Source organism: Patiria miniata, unplaced genomic scaffold, assembly GCF_015706575.1.
Source record: "Patiria miniata isolate m_02_andy unplaced genomic scaffold, ASM1570657v1 HiC_scaffold_20, whole genome shotgun sequence".
NCBI classification, from domain to species: Eukaryota; Metazoa; Echinodermata; class Asteroidea; order Valvatida; family Asterinidae; genus Patiria; species Patiria miniata.
In genome coordinates, this window is record NW_024037059.1 from 14,937,382 (window position 1) to 14,956,282 (window position 18,901).

At 42.7% G+C, this 18,901-nt stretch overlaps 1 protein-coding gene across 1 annotated transcript; it reads right to left on the reverse strand.

Moving 5' to 3' along the window:
* Window positions 1-819: 819 nt before the first annotated feature.
* LOC119727526 (short coiled-coil protein B-like) lies at window positions 820-16,058 on the reverse strand. The gene is made up of 5 exons (XM_038199428.1): window positions 15,923-16,058; window positions 13,364-13,488; window positions 10,208-10,363; window positions 3,621-3,759; window positions 820-1,662 (listed from the first exon to the last, which is right to left on the reverse strand). The coding sequence occupies exons 2-5, from the start codon at window positions 13,446-13,448 to the stop codon at window positions 1,629-1,631; spliced, it is 414 nt and encodes a 137-aa protein (XP_038055356.1). The 5' UTR covers window positions 13,449-13,488; window positions 15,923-16,058; the 3' UTR covers window positions 820-1,628.
* Window positions 16,059-18,901: the final 2,843 nt, after the last annotated feature.

Below are 18,901 nucleotides of genomic sequence, written 5' to 3' on the forward strand. Positions count from 1 at the left end.
GGTACTCTACTTCTAATCAAAACAGGTTTTGCACATTCACAAGTTAGGATTCGAGTTTCCAACTTTTTGAACATCAATGCATATAACTGTTACAATTGTGCATTCACTTTAATCACAACCGTCAATCATTAGAATCGTGTTTACATGGAAGATTTATCTTAAAAAAAGTGACCACACATTTTGACGCTAGCTTCAAGACAGAAGAATGTAGGGAAAACTTTGAATTTCTTACAATGGAACTGTACTCTAAGGGGAACACATCCGAGAGATTTTAGAAGATGCGTGAATACTAAGACTGCTTCTGTGACATTAGTAAACATTCAAAGTTTACTAAAGACGTATTTTACTTCAATTCTAGTGGCAGATTTCGCCGAGCAACAAGTTTTGAAATACACAACAATGAACACCGCACAGGTTACAATAGGGCAAATATAGTGCATAAAAAGGCACTTCAAAACAAATTCATATTCAACTGATGGTGATGTAACAAGACCAACATTTTTTTCAATTTAAATTGGTTTCATCATTGGGTGTCAAATTTTACTTTTACTTACCCTTCACAATTTGTGGGGGTTCTTGTGCAATTTCGCTTATTATTTTTGTACAAGTGCCAGTCTTTAAGCAGAAGTGGTGTAAGAATTCTTGTGACCTTATTTGTAATAATATCTAGGAAATTACCAACCACATGAAACAAGCCCTTGTCAATACTCTTGAACCGCTCATTTCAACTTTGTTGAATACCACCACCCCCCCCCCCTGATTGAACACCTTGTCAATACTCTTGAACCGCTCATTTCAACTTTGTTGAATACCACCACCCCCCCCCCCCCCTGATTGCGTCATACCACTAAGAAAAAATGTCTGAATATCGTGGTCCATGTGCAGGGTACGATTCAATGTACATGTATTAATCTGACAAATTCTACAGAGAACTTTCACAATTCTTGGCATTACATGACCCATGGTTATTTTTAGTTAAGTTTCACTCTCTGATAATATGACGCACATTGTGACTAACTATATGCAGTACAATTATCGGTGATCACGTCTTACTTATATTTTGGTGCTTTTTGTATATATTTAGTTATAACGCTGTGATGACATAAATTGTGTATATTGGTGAGTCACGTTTGTCTTGTTAACATGATTGGACATTGTAAGACATACTGCTTAATGGATACATGTACAATGACGAACCAGTAAACGTCTTCTCTTCATTGAATTGCCACAACTTCTTTTTGTAGAGCGTATGTACAATACTTGAAAACTTTAAATAGACGTCAAATTAGCTAGGCGTTTTGCATATTTCTTACACCACATATCTGCACAGTACCGACACGTTTCCAGTAAATCAGCGATGAGTTGGTGATAATCCCTTGAAGCCAATCATGGTCTCAAGAGGGTTTTGAAAAATACGCACCCCAACAAAACTTCTGCAGGGTTTTGGGTTTTCGAGTCACAGAGCAGAACTTTCATTGTGGCTGGGTTGTTTTAGAATTGCAGGTCGGCTGCAAGAAAAGTTTTTAATTTATTCAGATGCGGTGCCTTGCCTTGCGACACCCTGCTGTGAGCAGGCGTGTAGTTTACAGGCGAGCACACTCACACACACAAGTACATACTGCAGGGATTCACTTGTCAGCCTTCTTTCCCTTGCCTCCCGATCTGTAATAAAAAATATCAACACCAAAGTGACTCATGAATGAAATATCCAATAAATCTAAACATGGAATTAGATTTGATATTCCATCTTTTGCTACTCGATGACTGAGAATATATATTTAGTGTTCGGTGATTTAACATACAAAAAGAAACATTTCTAATGATGGCAGTTACCAGTTGGTGTTTTTCTTCAGGTTTTGGCTTGTGCACATGTTCTCACCACGTGACTACATACATACATTTACACATTCTGTGCTTACAGGCTCAGCACTTAGTCTTGGATCAAGACCTCATTGTTGTAAATCGAATATCGCCCCGATAGGGCGTTATCACAAAGAACTACTATCACCAACAAAGTCCTATCACAACAACATCTTGGGAATCTTTTAGTGGCTGTGTCATGCACACACCTGTTTTGCCTAATGTACCTGTATGCAGAGCGCATTCAAAACCTTGCATTTTTATTCGGAACCAAACTCTGAAATTTCAGCCAGCAGCATAAAAAATTCTACCTGACGTTTGTGCATCTGCACATAGTACACGTGCAACCGAAAATGGACAGTATTTGCTTACAGGAGTAGCGCATGCGTAACAGTTGCCCCCACTTTTCAGGGGCAGATTTTACAAAATGCCCAAGACATTACTGTGTTAGCGGATCGTTAACCCTCCTATGCAAACATGTATTCTGTGCAAAGTTGTCCTTTCAGTCAAAATCAGTCAGGGACTGTTTTTAACAGTTAAGAGCTCCCAGCCTACATAAAGCAGGATTGACTGGCTGTGACTATTTAAGTAACTTCATACAGATATGCTTTGACTGTAGGTGATTGATAAGAAAGCTGTGCCTACCATTTGTCTGTTGACTATATTTGACTGGTCAAAGTGCTTGCTTAAAATCTGATTTGACTGTTGGTGACTAGCCTGTGTGAAAAGTACAGCAGGGGAAGTGGATGGAAATTTGGACTGTCTGTGATTGTTTAAACAAGAGGGAGTTTTGTTAATGACGGCGATTTGTTTTGATAATGCCTCTCACGACGGGTGATTGCGTATCCACAACGTCTTGATTCAAGATTATGAACACCGAATGGTAATGGACTGATCTGTACATTGCCTTTTCCTGATGCTTTGACCAATTAAAACTATGAATGTACCAACCGACAGAGTTGTAATGACTTGAGTCAATGACTCGACTCGAGTCCGACTCGAGTCACAATTTTTGGTGACTCGACTCGACTCGAGTCCCTAAGGGTAAATGACTCGACTCGACTCAAGTCACTGCGAGCAAATGACTCGACTCGACTCGAGTCCCTCATCAGAAGACTCGACTCGACTCGAGCGAAGGCTAATAAGACTCGAGTCCCAAAAATAAAAGCACAACTTTGCGAAAAGTATTTGCAATGACTTACGGTGCAAAATTTATGCTCACTTTACTTTGCGAATAGCAGTCATGTACAAATATACAACGTGTCACAGACTCTCACCTCATGGTTCTAGAACGCACAAAATACTATCCAGGAACCAGATTTTTAAACACATTTTCTAATTCGCTGGTTCATCTTTGGTTTTGGGCGATTTCTTATAAAGCTCTTGGATTCGAACGCTGGCTAAACTTATGGCCTCCTTTTATAAATGTTGGTATATATAGTGTTCAAATGTTCGTGACTCGAATTGTCTCGAGCTTAATGTTTGACTCGACTCGACTCGACCTTTTGACCTAATGACTCGACTCGACTCGAGTCACTTTTTAAAATGACTCGACTCGACTCGAGTCACTTCTTTAAAATGACTCGACTCGACTCGAGTCACAAAAATCAGTGACTCGTTACAACTCTGCCAACCGAAGGTCAGTTTCTTGATTGTTAAATCTTCAATAATATTCTCTGAGAAATCTGTACGTTGTCGAAGTGGATTCTAATTCAATCAGCTACAGTATATTTAGTTTCAAATGAAAAATGCATGCTCACTTTTTCTTGCTCTTTGGTGATGTGGACTGGAACACGCTAGATGCTGACATGAGATTCTCAATGTACTGACCAAGGACTTGATTCTCGGACTTCAATTTCAGGTTCTCCTCTTTCACCTTGTCCACTCTTGTTGACAAATCTGAAGGGGAAAAAAATCAACACAGAGATACAAAATCACAGATGACAAATGAAATTCTGCAACAAATGAAATAATTTGAAAAAAAAATTGCAAATTATTTATTATTTAGATCATGATTATTCTGGGGAAACCTTTCAGTAGTATAAAAATAGAAAACAACATTATTCAGACAGTATTTAAGAAAATTAATAAATAACAAAATGCGGCAAGGTTAATCAAGGTTAATCACACTGAGTCGTTAAAAAATATCACAACAGTTTAAAAAATTGCTAAATGAAGGGCACCAATTCATCACAAAATGCACAACTCCATGTACATTTGTACAGTACATTTGTACAAAACATTTGTTATGTTATTTTTAATAATTTTCAGCACAAGGTGATTTGTTATGGAAACGGCACACGTCAAGATGAAGCTTGGATTATTGACAACATGCAGTTTGCTTCGCTGTTGCGTGTAGTGTGAACCAGTCTATAATAAGACTCTAGGTCCAGGTTTTAAGCCTAATTTTTGTTAGTTTTGAGTACTGTTGCTTCCATACATGTAAGTACTCTGAATTGTGACAAAATATTTAGAGAATCCAGTCATACATGTAACAGTGAGAGAGTTTACACAGAAAGCGGTAAAGCACTCAAGAGCAAATAGAAACAGTGAGTGGTTAGCAACATGAAAAACCCAGTGGCAACATTTTGCAGGGAAATGAAATTGGACGCAATTTGCACTTCACCCTCCCATGCTTTTAAGGGAACATCAGAACTTCCATACAAATATTTAGATAACAGCTGTCACAACACAAAAATACATTAAAAGTTCTATGCCAAGTATATTGCCATGGAAACCTACTTCAAATGTCTACCAAGAAGGACTGACCAAACATAAACTGAGGAAGTGAAAACATTTGGGGGGGTTTCAAAAACAATCGCAGCTGTTCTATTCTCAAGACATTTTGTGCAAGACTACACTAACCCCAACTCCCTAGGCCTTTTTGCTAGGATGTAGCCTCAATCTCGCAAAATCCTCCAATTGGCCACAAGGAAAAATAGCATATAGCCTCAATCCTGCAAATTCCTCCATTATTTCTTGAATATGGTCTGTGGAGGAGTGACCACTGCCTGAATCCTGCAAAATCCTGCGGCAGTGACTGTCAATACATTTGTATGTTGAGGCCTGGCCAGTGACATCCTGGAGCAGTATGCAGGATTTTAAGCATAATCCAGGCCTATATTTAAGCATGGCTGAGCAAAAACAACACAAGGTCCGGCCCAAGACCTTGACAAAGTGCATCCAACGAAACCAGTAACGCACTTTTGCTATGTAACCTCAATCCTCCCAATTCCTCCACTTTGGCAAAGAGGATTTTGAAGGATTCAGGGCGGTTAGGGTTGAATTCAGTCAGCCAGTTTCTGATCAGATTTGAAATGTCTGCAGCTCACTCTTGGCTGAACGCGACTGAGAAATCTTTTATTGTTGGTGTTTAAATCACTCAGTTTGTTGAATTGTTGATAGAAACAAGAGTCAGCAGAACACAATAGGAATGGGGTCGACCACTTTATGGTGGGTGACCTGCTTGAGAAAAAATTGGTTCCCTGTTATACAATTAAATTTGCAAAGAATGGCGTGTTCAGACATGTTTCTCAGCCCCAAATTCTTTTTCAAATTATTTGCAGTGACAATGCATCATAGAATTTATATGGTGAAGGAAGTGGCATCAAGATAATATATTCTTCCCTTTTTTATTTCTTAAGGCTGGTTTGTACTTCATGTGGAAGCAAAAATAAAGCGAATTTCATGAAGACAATAATAAGTTTTATTGTGCTGTTCGCTGTTACCCTAAACTTCACTTGCACCATCATTTGGTGAAGTGCATGTAGAAGAATGGACCAGTCTTTACATGTACATTAACTTTAGCCCTCCTAGATCTCTTACGTAAGCCACCTCAGGTCCACCCTCATAGACCATGGTGAAAGCCACGGTCTATAATTTTTTAACAGATTTGCTGATTAATTATGCAAGACAACCGCATCTTGACCTCTAGATTTTGACCAATCAGCGGGCACTTTCTATATCGGGTCTTCGGTCACTCACCCGTTGCGGTTCATAGACATGGATAAAAAAAAACTGTGTCACGCGCTCTGTATCATGTTACGCGATATGCGCCCGGTTGTTGTATTACAAAACACTGCATTCGAATTGACCAATCAAACCATTAGTCTTGATTTGGGAATGAAATGACGTCACGATTTAGTAAAGTCGACTCCGATTGGCTGGCGCGCGGCTTGCATATATCTGCATGCTTAGACATATCAGACGTTATACAGGAGACTTGGCTCCATGGATAACGAGTGATACTCAGACTACGCCTGAGCCACGACCGTCTGAAACAAATTAGTCGCCGATTTTTTTGTGTGACCGGAGTGTAATTGTGACGACACGAAGACTATCAGAATCAGTCGGCACTAGAAAATTCACAGTCGCAAGAGTAGGAACATTTCAACTTCGACGGCGGGAATCAATCGCAGTCAACCTGTGTTAATTTATGACATCGTGCGCGCATCAAGATCATCCTTTTTCATTGTGTAGTCAATCAGCACACTACACAAGCGCTCCGAATTCCACGCACGCAACAATCTCCAAATAAGGAGATTGTTTACATTGTACTACTACTCGCGAGATGCACATACCATACCATAGCTAGAGGGGTATTTAAAAAACATGAAGTAAAGATGTTGAACTAAATCGTTGGAAATACATAGCCTAATTTTTGACTTTTGACATTTTGACTCAAAGGTATTTATGAATGGGAATACAAGTACATTTAAGACCGTATCAGGGGAATGCGCACTGAAAATGGCTCGAGCCGAACTGGCCAAGCACATATTTATTCCCTTATTGTTAAAGAAGTAACATGACTGTCTATGCCATCATGAATCTTTGCGTCGTGGATGACATGAGCATGGTTGCGATTTTTTGCGTCGAGATGCCGCTTGTTGTAAGAGAATTACACAAATTCTCAGTTTTTTTAAATCAGCGTTATTTATCTGCTCGATGCCGACAGTTCCGTCACGGCGCAAACCAATCAGAGGTCTACCTGAGGCCGGCTTTACACAAATCAAACAGAAGATTTTGGAGGACTTTCAGGGTCAAGGAAGGTAGAGCTGAAGTTACTAATGCCCCTTTACAGTAAAGAGTAAGTAGCTTTGGGTTCCTTCAGAGAGTTTGATTTTGGCAAGATTCCTATCCAATATATCCGAAGCCGTTCAGGTTAATGAAAAGGTCATGACATGGACCCTATGCTGGAACTGTACATATAATATAGATGACTCTGCGTAGCCTACTCACGACAGCAAAGCATGTACATGTATGTAAGCACTAGATCACCTCTAAGTTTTACTTAGGACAAATATCTGCTATGCAATGTACAGCTGCTCCAGTTAATCAGGCCCATACTAATCAGGAACAGGAACTTTTCGCAAGGAAACTTCCTGAATCCTGCACAAATATCCACCACTGGCACATTTGTGTACATAAAACCTCCTGGAACATAAAGCACCATCTATATATATAAGAGAGAGTTTAACTCGGCCTCCGAGACGATGTTTGCTCATGAAAGGATCCCAGACCGCGGGCTCCCGCGGCGCCAAAATCGCTCCACGTCCGTGGAAAAATGCGGAGGGTGTCTTCCGCCGGGTCGGACGCTTCGGGTCGTCCTGATTTTCCCGTAGGGACCGGAGATCCGTTTCGTCGATTTTTCGTGACTGCGTTTTGCGCAGGAATTTGCCGTCGTGTGCGCTTTCACGTTGACTGCCTGGCCGCCCCCTGTGCTGGCCTTTCTGCGTGTCTAGACTGTGCGAGGTCAGCGAGGTCAACGTAGGGGTTTCGTTTACGTGTTCTACTCGGCCGTACTGCCAAAGCGTTCACCAAACGGTAGCAAGGGGTGACCTTGGCAAAATATTTTTTCTCCATGGTGCGTGGCCACCAAGTGTCCCTATTCTTTCCTGTGCTTTGCTTGCCGCCCCTGCGCCGAGTGCAACGAATACTCAGAAGGACTACACATTAGTATGCCTTGCGCGGTCTGACCAATCGAAAGTCTACACTGCGTGGTACTTCTCGGCTATGCGTAAAACCGTCGATGGCAACGCGTACTGCAGCCTGCTCCACACCCTGGAAACGAGGTTGAGTCTACGGTGCTCGCTATTTGAAGCGCAAGCATGTGACGTCGCGTGATAGAGTGCTGTTGCTTCCATAATGTGTTTACAGCTCCACGCTTCAACCACCAAGGCTGAGCGTTGTGAGTTCGCTGCACGCCACGTATAATTCAGTGTTGCGTGATAATTTCGGGGGCCTGTTTGGGATCAACGAAGGATCGATGCATTGCTTCAACTTATCGCGATCTTAAACGCAGTCACAAAAAAATCGACGAAAAAGACTTTAGTGTCCGACCCGGCGGAAGACACCCTCCACATTTTTCCATGGACGTGGAGCCATTTTGGCGTCGCGGGAGACCGCGGTCTCGGATCCTTTCAGGAGCAAACATTTCTCGGAGGCCGAGTAAAACTTGCTCTATAGATGGTTGAACCAACTTGAATAAAAGTTGAATCGACTTTTTCCTCGCCAGACGGTATGGCAAATTGTAAGAAGTTCAAGTTAACGTTTGTTGAAGAGTCCAATACTGAAACTTAATTATGACCTTCCTCCATATTTTATGGTCACACTCAACATTTTCATTTCAAATGACACCTTCACGTTTTATTGCATTATTATTTATTGTCAAAACTGTACAATCAGGCTTCGCCTGTGTACTACGGTAACCTTTTCACTACGTTTTCCAAATGCGACTGCCTCACGCAACAGACCAACGGGAACACTTACAGACAGTTGCAATGGTACATAATTATCATGTTCGTAAATCGACGGGGGACAGGGGGAACCCCCCCCCCCCAATTTTTCAAGCGGGGGACATTGTTTGGTCCCCCCCCCCCCCAACTTTTTCTTCCCCGAATAAAAAATTGTACCCTACAATAATGATTCTACTGCTCAGAATACATGTAGCTGATTCAATTACTCCAAACTCAAAACTTTAAAAGATGATCTTTCGCTGAAATTGATTTTATATAGTGGTCAGAAATTGCCTCAGATCACACCACAGAAATTGCTTTTCTATCCGGTTCGTTAGTAAAAACGTCATACACGCGCGCACACCACTGATTACTAGCGCCCATTGGCCCAAACGCTCGAGCTGCGTTAACTTCCGGTTCCAATCGTGCAGTGAGTGCTGGAGGTGACGTCACACTAACGAACCGGTTCGTTAGTAAAAACGTCATACACGCGCGCACACCACTGATTACTAGCGCCCATTGGCCCAAACGCTCGAGCTGCGTTAACTTCCGGTTCCAATCGTGCAGTGAGTGCTGGAGGTGACGTCACACTAACGAACCGGATAACTGCACGTCTCCTTAACTATATCCCCCATCTACGTTTTCCAAATGCGACTGCCTCACAAAAAGCCAATTTAACAGACCAACGGCAACATTTACAGACAGTTGCCACGGTACATAATTATCATGTGCGTAAATCGACGGGGGACAGGGGGACCCCCCCCCCCCCCCCCCCCCCCACACACACACATTTTCAGGCGGGGGACATTGTTTGGTCCCCCCCCCCCACTTTTTCTTCCCCGAATAAAAATGTTGTAGCCTACAATTATGATTCTCATTACTCAGAATACATGTAGCTGATTCAATTACTCCAAACTCCAAACTTTAAAAGATGATCTTTTGCTCAAATTGGTTTTAGTGGTCAGAAATTGTCTCAGATCACACCACATAAATTGCTTTTCTATAACTGCATGTCTCCCCAACTATATCCCCCATTTACATTTAACTCCCCACATTTTCATCCCCAACACTACGCCCTACCCGATCTATGATCGGGTAAATCAGCTTGTATTACATATAAGTAGTAATGGATGGCGCTGATCGAGTCCATCAAAAGATAATTCACAAGTCTGGTCCAAGTCACAGTGGATGAACACTACCAAAGGAATACCTTTGTCACAGTTTATTTGAATGGTTTGGGATTTGGAGCGGGATGTGATGGACATGTGATAGACTTGTGATAGATTTGTGATGGACTTGTGATGGACTTGTGATGGACTTGTGATGGACTTGTGATGGACTTGTGATGGACTTGTGATGGACTTGTGATGGACTTGTGATGGACTTGTGATGGACTTGTGATGGACTTGTGATGGACTTTTGATGGACTTGTGATCGACTTGTGATGGACTTGTGATGGACTTGTGATGGACTTGTGATGGACTTGTGATGGACTTGTGATGGACTTGTGATAGACTTGTGATGGACTTGTGACAAGTTACAAGAATCCTCCCAAATCCCTGGGTGGATTTGAGAGGATCCAGCAGGGGTTAGAGCAACAGCAACTTGCTTACCATCCAGCGTGTTCTGTAGTTCCAACACCTGGCAAGTCAGTCTGGCCTTCTCTTCAGCATCTTCGCTGTCGTCAGGGGAACAGTCCAAACTGGTACTTCGCATTACTAGATCGCCGGTGCTGCTGTCGGTACTCATTGGTCTGGGGGAAATTACACCTGTGAGAAATAAGAATAAATCAAAGTGAAGTATCTTGAGTGTGGGGTCTGTGAATAAGTACAGTATAATCCCAATAATTCAAATTCAGATAACTCAAAACTCTGTTTATCTTGAAGTAACATTCCATTCCCAGACTTGTATTCGAGTCACGAAACATCGAAGTCCAAGTCCGAGTCCCGAGTCACCTCTAACATTGTATTGGAAAAACGTACATTTAAGTTACATGCAACTTGCATGTAACGTTACCGAAACGGGCAGATCAGCAGACTATTCATCAGCGACAGCAATACACGTGTGAACGACAGGACGTCTGACAAGAAAAGTCTGGTACCTTACCCTATCAATCTTGTACCAATGCAGTATTACGAGCGGACGGCAGGGTACAAGTTTCGGTACATTGATTTCTTTAATCAATATATGGGTAACCAGCCACGGCCACGCACGCACCGCATCGAGTGCCCTGCACATGTATTGCACAGTAAAGAAAACGATCGACTTACGTATGTGCGCGTGTGCAGTGCGATAATTTCCGTCGAGTCACATGTCAGTTCGAGTCCAAGTCCGAGTCCGTAGCCCCGAGTCCGAGTCCGAGTCATAAGTCAAAGTGACTCGAGTCCGAGTCCGAGTCATTAAAAATGTGACTCGAGTCGGACTCGAGTCCGAGTCCGAGTCACGAGTCATACAAGTCTGTCCATTCTCATCAAGAGAGTAGAATATTATGAATACCCCTGTAACTCGAAATGCCAGCGCCAGTACCTCCGTTTATTTGGAATTTTTATTCGACCAGTCCATAAGAAACCGCTGCTTAACAGTAACAAAGAAGCGTAAAAAGATCGCGAAACTTTTCTCATGAGTCATTACTGCCCAACGCCCTTCGTTTTTTTTTTTTCACGTGGGGATGCAGCGTGTACACTGCCATTGTGGTTGGAGTCCAGCCCATAACGACAACAAATCCTGGCTTTTGAGTTAGCCTGACCGCTACCGCTGGCCCAATTGTAACCCATACACTGGCGCGGCAGTCCACACACTGGCGCGGCAGTCCACACACAGGCTCTTTGCGGTGGCCATATGACCACATTGGAAACCTTTGCGGATGTGTATGGCCTTAGAGTTAGCCTGATCGCTACCGCTGGCCCAGCTGCAGCTGGTACGCCCTCTATCACTTAAATAGGACCGGCCATGTGACCACACATCGGAAAACCCCGGGCATGGTGCGTCAATATCGATAGACAAACCAGACGAAGTAAGATTTGTTACATGCAGCTACACAACTGAGTGGTTTATTGTTATGCTTATCTATCAAGCAGACACTTTGAGTAAAATGATGATTTTTGACTGAAAAAAAATACACCATTAGAATGCAAAAGAAAGAAGGAAAGTGTGCCCAATAACGTTTCTATTTCATAGTCGGGCATAGCGAGTTGCAGTGGAAGTTTCAGTGCCATTATGTTGTGTGCCAATTCTCAGGTGTGTTCTGCTCATGGAAAGACGCTTAACATCTGTGCACAATTTCAGAACAAAAATGGTCTTAAAGGCCAGTGTGAATGTAGCCTTTAGTCAAGTCCCACGCGCCTATACCCGGACCATCCGGACACGTAACGCACCCTGGATGCTGGCAAATGAAAAGACTAGCACGAGCGGCGAAGCCGCGAGGGCTTTTACTATCTCGTGGAATTAATCACTTATTCATTTATTCACGTAATATTAATCAAGCAATATAAACCAATCATCTAACGGTGGTTTGCGGTTCCCAGCAACAGCACGCCATGGCGCGCGTGCTGTCTGGCGCCAGACGACGGCTGATTTACGTTGGTAATTCTGCATTTTCATTGGTCAATTCACAACGGGTAATGCATTATGCATGTCTACCAAATCGGTAGACAAATGTTAAGAAAAACATAAGCGTTCTCCACGAGATGGCAAAGGCCCTCGCGGCTTTGCCGCTCGTGCTAGTCTTTTTACCTGTCAGCATCCGGGGTGCGTCACGTGTCCGGGTAAGCGCGTGGGACTTGACTAAAGGCTAGTGTGAATGTGAAAGCAAGGCAAAGTTGACAACATAACCCCCTAAGGGTTCCTCAGGACTTCCCTGCTAAATCCAACAGAGTCCAACGGTTACTTCCTGCTCAATCCTACAGAATCCAACTGTGCTTAATTTTTTGTTGTCTGCTGGATCCAACGGAGTCCATCTTGGCGTTATTTATCAGTACCCAACAGAATCCAAATTTGAATATGTACGTGTACATTTGAACAAGGGGTTTACTGTTCAATCCAACAGGCTCCAACGATCTTGTTGTATCCTGTTGGATTCAGCAGGGTGAGGGTTAGGAAGTTCACTTGAGTTGAAATGTGTTCTACTTGTACACACCTTTACGGCAAAAATACTTGTCCTTTCATAACAAATTGTTGTTATGTTCACTTTCGCAACTATGCTGAACCCTAACTCCCTAGGCCTTTTTGCTAGGATGTAGCCTGAATCCTGCAAAAGCCTCCGAATGGCCTCATGAAAAAATAGCATACAGCCTCAATCCTGCAAATTCCTCCGTTGTTTCTTGAATATGGTCCTTGGAGGGGTGACCACTGCCTGAATCCTGAAAAATCCTCCGGCTATGACTGTCAATAGGCTGAGGCAGAGGCAGTGACATCCTGGAGCAGTGCGGAGGATGTCAAGTATAATCAAGGACTAAATTTATGCACAGCTGAGCATAAACAACACAAGGGCCGGCCCAAGACCTTGACACAGTGCGTACTACGAAATCAGCAACGCACTTTGGCCATGTAACCTCAATCCTGCAAATTCCTCCAATTTGCAAAAAGGATTTTGGAGGATTCAGGGCGGTTAGGGTTAACTGACCCATGGTATCGAAGCTTCATGAAACAGGGTAACAATTCTATGATGCTTCAATTATATGAAAATGTTCAATAAACATGAATGGTATATTCATATATTGACCAACAAACCGTGTTTATTGAACATTTTTACTAACTACATTGTATCCTACCTCTGTCATCATCCATGCCACCAAATGCACCAATATCCCCATCCGTTGAACTGGGTGTTGATGGCGAGACAACACTAGCACTCATTGCTGGAGAAATAAACAAAGCTACTGCAACGGATCCACCCCTGAAAAAGGACAATATCACAAATAGTAGTCTTTGCAGTGGACAATTAGCAGTGAATTCTTTGCCAAGTCAGAATTGCAGAACAAAACATGAAGGAGTTAGACCTACATGAATTAACTATAGGCCTATTTGAATTATCAAGTTTCAGTTCATGTAAAATCAACTTTGACTTGTTTGTAAATCATTTAGGTGCACGAAAGTGTTGCTGTACAGTATATTGTGAGCCAGATTTGAGGCCAATAGGTCTTAATCAGATGTGCTTTTCATGAACAACATGTTCATGAGACATGAATGATCTAATTATCAGATGATGAATCATCATGAGCCAGCTGGTTTAAAAAACATCAAGTTTCAATTCAAGTGGCTATGAGTCTCTGCATTCTGCCTGGAATTATCAAAGTCTGAGATCCCCGAATGCAAATACTATCAATACTTTTGCCAAAAAATACATGTAGGCCCTATATGATTAGGCATGTCACAACAAATTTTTTTTTAAAGAAAATGGGTTTTCTGTGGACATTTTTGGAAAGATCTTGGCAAAAGGAGACAAAAATCTTTTTGAATCATCAATTTTGGCCAAATGATATTTGAAATAAAGCTTTTTCAAAGTTACTACATGTATTTGGCGCATAATTGAATAATTCAGAGTCGAATAGCTAAATGTCTATTTGGTGATAAAGCCCGGTTCATTCTCGGCGCAAAAGCAAACGCAAACTGGTGATGTCATGGCAAGTATTCGCGCTGCGAATTTTTAAAAGTTGAACACATTTCAACTCAGGGAATTTCGCAGTGAACTTTTGACGTCAAATTCGCTTCGCATTCGCATACACGCCGAGTATGAACCGGGCTTTAACCCTTACTCTCTGAGGGTAGTTTACTGCATGTCAGTTGGTTATGCCAATGCCCTCCAGCTGCAGTTTATTGGCAGATAGTTTGTCTTAACAGTGAAGGCTCCAATTGGCAGAAGTTAGAGGCCCTGGAGGGTGCCTGATACTGACCAGATGGGGGCACTCACTTTGTTATCAGAGGACTCTCATTGTTCTCTGTGGCATGTATTGGAGTGCCTGTCCAGTTACCCTTGAAATGACATGGCAGATATTGGAGGGCCGTGCAAAAAACATATGCCATTTTCTTAAGGCACATATTGGCATGCGTTGGAGGGTCTAGTAGTAGGGTAAGGGTTAAAAGCCATTTTTATGTCTATCTAAATCAAAAACTAGACACCAAATGGTTGTTTTACATATATAATTCAAGAAATATGGTGTAATTTTTGCACAAAAATAGTACAACAATGTTCATTTATTTGTCATGAATAAAATATTTAATCATGAAAACTGTGAATTGTCGTCTGAATCCCTTACTTAGTTTACTGCATGGACATGGTCCTCTAAAAAAAGATTAAAGTCCCAAACCAGTGGGCGTAACAATGAAGAGCAAAATCGAGTGGACATATCATTCCACTAGCAGGTACAACTATAGAATGCAGGGCCACTTTACTCTACATCCGCGCCTCCGTACGGCTGCGTGGAGGCGTGGAACCGCAGTCGACCTACCTCCGAAAATCGATCGTGGAGTCGTGGAGTCGTGGAGCCGCAGAGAATTGCGCCCTCTATCGGTGCGCGTCTCTGCGACTCCGCGCCTCCGCCACTCCAGTGCCCCGCGTCTCCGCGATTCTGCGACTCCAAGACTCCGCGCCTCCGCCACTCCAGACAGTGCCCCGTCGCCCTCCTCCCTTCCTAATTTGCGAGCCCATTTAAAATGGGTATGGATGCTTCGTTCTCAAAAAAATTCCGCCGAGAATTGCGCCCTCTATCGGCGCGCGTCTCTGCGACTCCGCGCCTCCGCCACTCCAGTGCCCCGCGATTCTGCGACTCCAAGACTCCGCGCCTCCGCCACTCCAGACAGTGCCCCGTCGCCCTCCTCCCTTTCTAATTTGCGCGCCCATTTAAAGTGATTCTGCGACTCCAAGACTCCGCGCCTCCGCCACTCCAGACAGTGCCCCCAACACATTTACAAGCACGCCCTCCCTTCCGATCCTTCATGAGAAGCTTAGAAGACAAATGCATTCCTTCGCTGTACTTAGCACTTTTTGCAGGTTTGCATATCTATTACTCCTATTCCATCCACGCCTCCAGGCAAAACAAAAAACCTTGCTTCGGCGTGGCCCTGCATTCTATAGTTGCTCCCACTAGCATTGCACACATAATGGCTGTTACTTTAGCTGTCATTACATATGCTAAAAGTTAAAAGAAATTCTTCATGGCCTACCTACCCTGTTCTTAAAATGATAACCGCTTAGTTACATGTACTTCCGGAACTTCAAAAACATGTCCGGAAACTGGACCCAAATACTTAACAAGTTTTATTGAGTCTCTAATGGAAGTAAAAATACAACTATCAATATTTGACACTAGTACCATAAAATATAGCCTTACCTTTATAAATCTTGGAACTGTGGGCAGTATTCACAAGCTGAGACATGAGATATGGTCGTTTAAAAACTCCAGTGACTACATTTCTCTTTCATCACACAACGTCAGCCATCTTTGTCTGCTGTACCATTGCATTGTGGGAGCTGAGAGAGCATGGGCGTGGCACTATCGTCATTCGTCATTATTGGGCGGAGAAGGGGGGGGGGGTGTAGAGGCCTTTATAGCTCCTTAAATGGTGCGATCAGTTATTGTACTATGTGTAACTGGGTTTTTTTTCTTCTCAATTATCCAAGCACACTGTAAGGATGGATGAAATGACCTCACAAAATACCGAACGACTTATTTCGACAATTTTAACTGCAGGCCTATTTCTGACACATTATTACTCAGTTGGTGGGTACCGGCTGCGATGGGAAGGTGGAAGGAGGACTGGTACCAGGGCGCCCCAGCGGGCGGGGTTGGGAGGTTCCCTATCCTCCCCTTAAAAAAAAACAGAGCAACATCGACACATGTTTTTTTTTAATAGCTGCATTCTTGAGGCCACTCTTATAATAATTTCAAACTAGAAAGCTCTCAGAGAGCGCAAACCTCCGCCAAGGCAGATAAATGTTCCCCGCCATAATGTCAGTACACCCAAAAGAAATACTTGCATAAATGGTGAAGAATCCTCTAAAAAAAAATCCTGGATCCAGACCCAGTTCCGATCACTTCCAAAATCGAATCGATTGGTACTCGTACCAAGGACCACCCGTAAAAACAATTGCAAGCAAATCCGTCCATACATTTTTTTGTTATCTTGCTAACAGACAAAGCAACCAATTAACCAACTAACCAACCAACAACTGACTAACCAACGCCGATGAAAACATAACCTCCTTGGCGAGGGTAATAGACGGCGAGATAGGATGAGGGCGCTGTGACAGTACACAGCAACACCCGGATCCGAGACCACAAACACTTATTACAACCAAACGACTTCGCTAATATCCAAAAGGTCCTATAATAATTCTGCGCTCGGAATTCTTACCAGTGTATTTTAATGAGTTTGCCTTGCTTGTCTAGTTCTCAGGCTGACAATCGAGAGACGAGAGATACTTTTAAAAAGCCTGATTTTGAAACAAGATTGCTTAATGGCAGGCGCGGTTCTAGAGCCAATATTGGGGGGGGGGGGGGGAGGGGGGGGGCTAGCAGGGCGGATCCAGAATTTTTTTTTCAGTGAGGCGTGCTGAAATGTAGACCGGTTATTTTCTACAGACACTTAGGCCTCCGAAAATCAACCGGTGGGGGGGGGGGGGGGGGGGGGCCTCGTGCCATATTTTCAATGGGGAGCGCCAAATCCTACGATCAGGCACACTATATTAACTACAAATGCACCCTTGTCACGAATTTAGGGGGAGACCGTTCGCATGTACGTCACATTCCTTCTTTTGGCTAACGGAATTTTTTTTTTAGGGATTTTTTTGGGGGGAGGGGGCTACAGCCCCCCCCCCTTGTGGGGGAGTACAATGATTCCATACGTCTAAGTCTCTCACATAAGTTATTAACACACACAACTTCACTTCCACGCGTTTGAGAAATAAACAACAAAATTTGGCCACCCTTCAAAGAGAAACAAATTGAATTAAACTGAAAACTTAATTTGTGAATTAAGACTTGTCCAATTTACTCTTATTCACTTTGACATATTCATGCCGCCACAATAAACAGCAGAAATCTCCACAATACTGTCTTTCAAACCGCGCCTGAAATTATGCCAGCGGAAATGTCTTAATTCACAGTGACGACAAACGAATACCGACAATAAATTGCTGGAAGCGTTGACTTAAACCCAATATTCTCCGATTTCGCTATCAGCGGGTATACGGGCTTACCTTTCAAGCCTGGCTAAATTTCATTTCTCCTTTATCAAGCTGTCAAAGGATATACGTGGTCTCCAGGAAAAAAAGTTGACAGTTTTGGAACGAAATTGAAAAATGATGAGTCTGAAAGGCATTGAGAATTTTGTTTTTTCTTACAAATTAGATTACAGGTAGGGCGCCTGGGGAAAAGTGACTTGACGCTTTGAGGCGATGCGGAAGTCAGAAGACAAAAATGAAGAAAAAAAGCAGTGTTACCTTGGGGGTTGAGTATAATTATGACAGCTACATTCATGTTCTTCGAATAGTGCGGGACTAATACATTAGTGAATTGATTTCACACAGAATTTACGGTAGCCCATTAGGGAAAACGCACTTGTTCTGACGTAAAAGATTTTTATATTTGGCTCACAAAGCTTGTTTACGAAACGAGTTTTTAATGCCTTAAGCAACCACCTTTTGAAAATCAGGGACATTTTTCTTTCATCATTGTGTTCACTGTGCCGAGTTCTCCGGAGGGCTTTCAGAATGTTTTTTTCCCGAATTGAATGTTCGACAGCCAAGCTTGCGTGTTCTCGGGAACTATTTCTAAGAGGCGGGTCTGAGGTTCGGGGCCGAGGGTGTTAAGAACGTCCGAAGTCCGTGTTGGCAAGCATCCAAGTTATAGTCACAAATTGTTTACGAAGGCAAAACGAAAGCCTTCATATAAAATCTTCCAAATGATAGTGTTGATATGCATGATTGCACAGTGCTTCACAAAGTAAATGTTATAGGCATGCGGCGTAAAATCGCTAGTGTTAAATAATAGTGTAATATATATATATTATGCTATAAAGTGTTTGACACCACAGAGTTTGCAGTAATACACTCAAACACACTAATAATAAAAAGTTGAGGGATTTTACTAAGTTTCCCCCATTAAAATTAAACAATTTGATTAAACAATTTTGAACAGTTCAATACCATTTACAATGGATTATTTCGCGTCCCTGAAAACACTTTATTTTGTCCCACGCATGCAAAGCACTCAACTCGAATCGATAATTCGAAGTGTTTGAGTGTCGACGAAAGTGTTTTCTGTCTCTATTTTCCAACATCGCTGATTGAAAATGTCAAAATGGGTCAA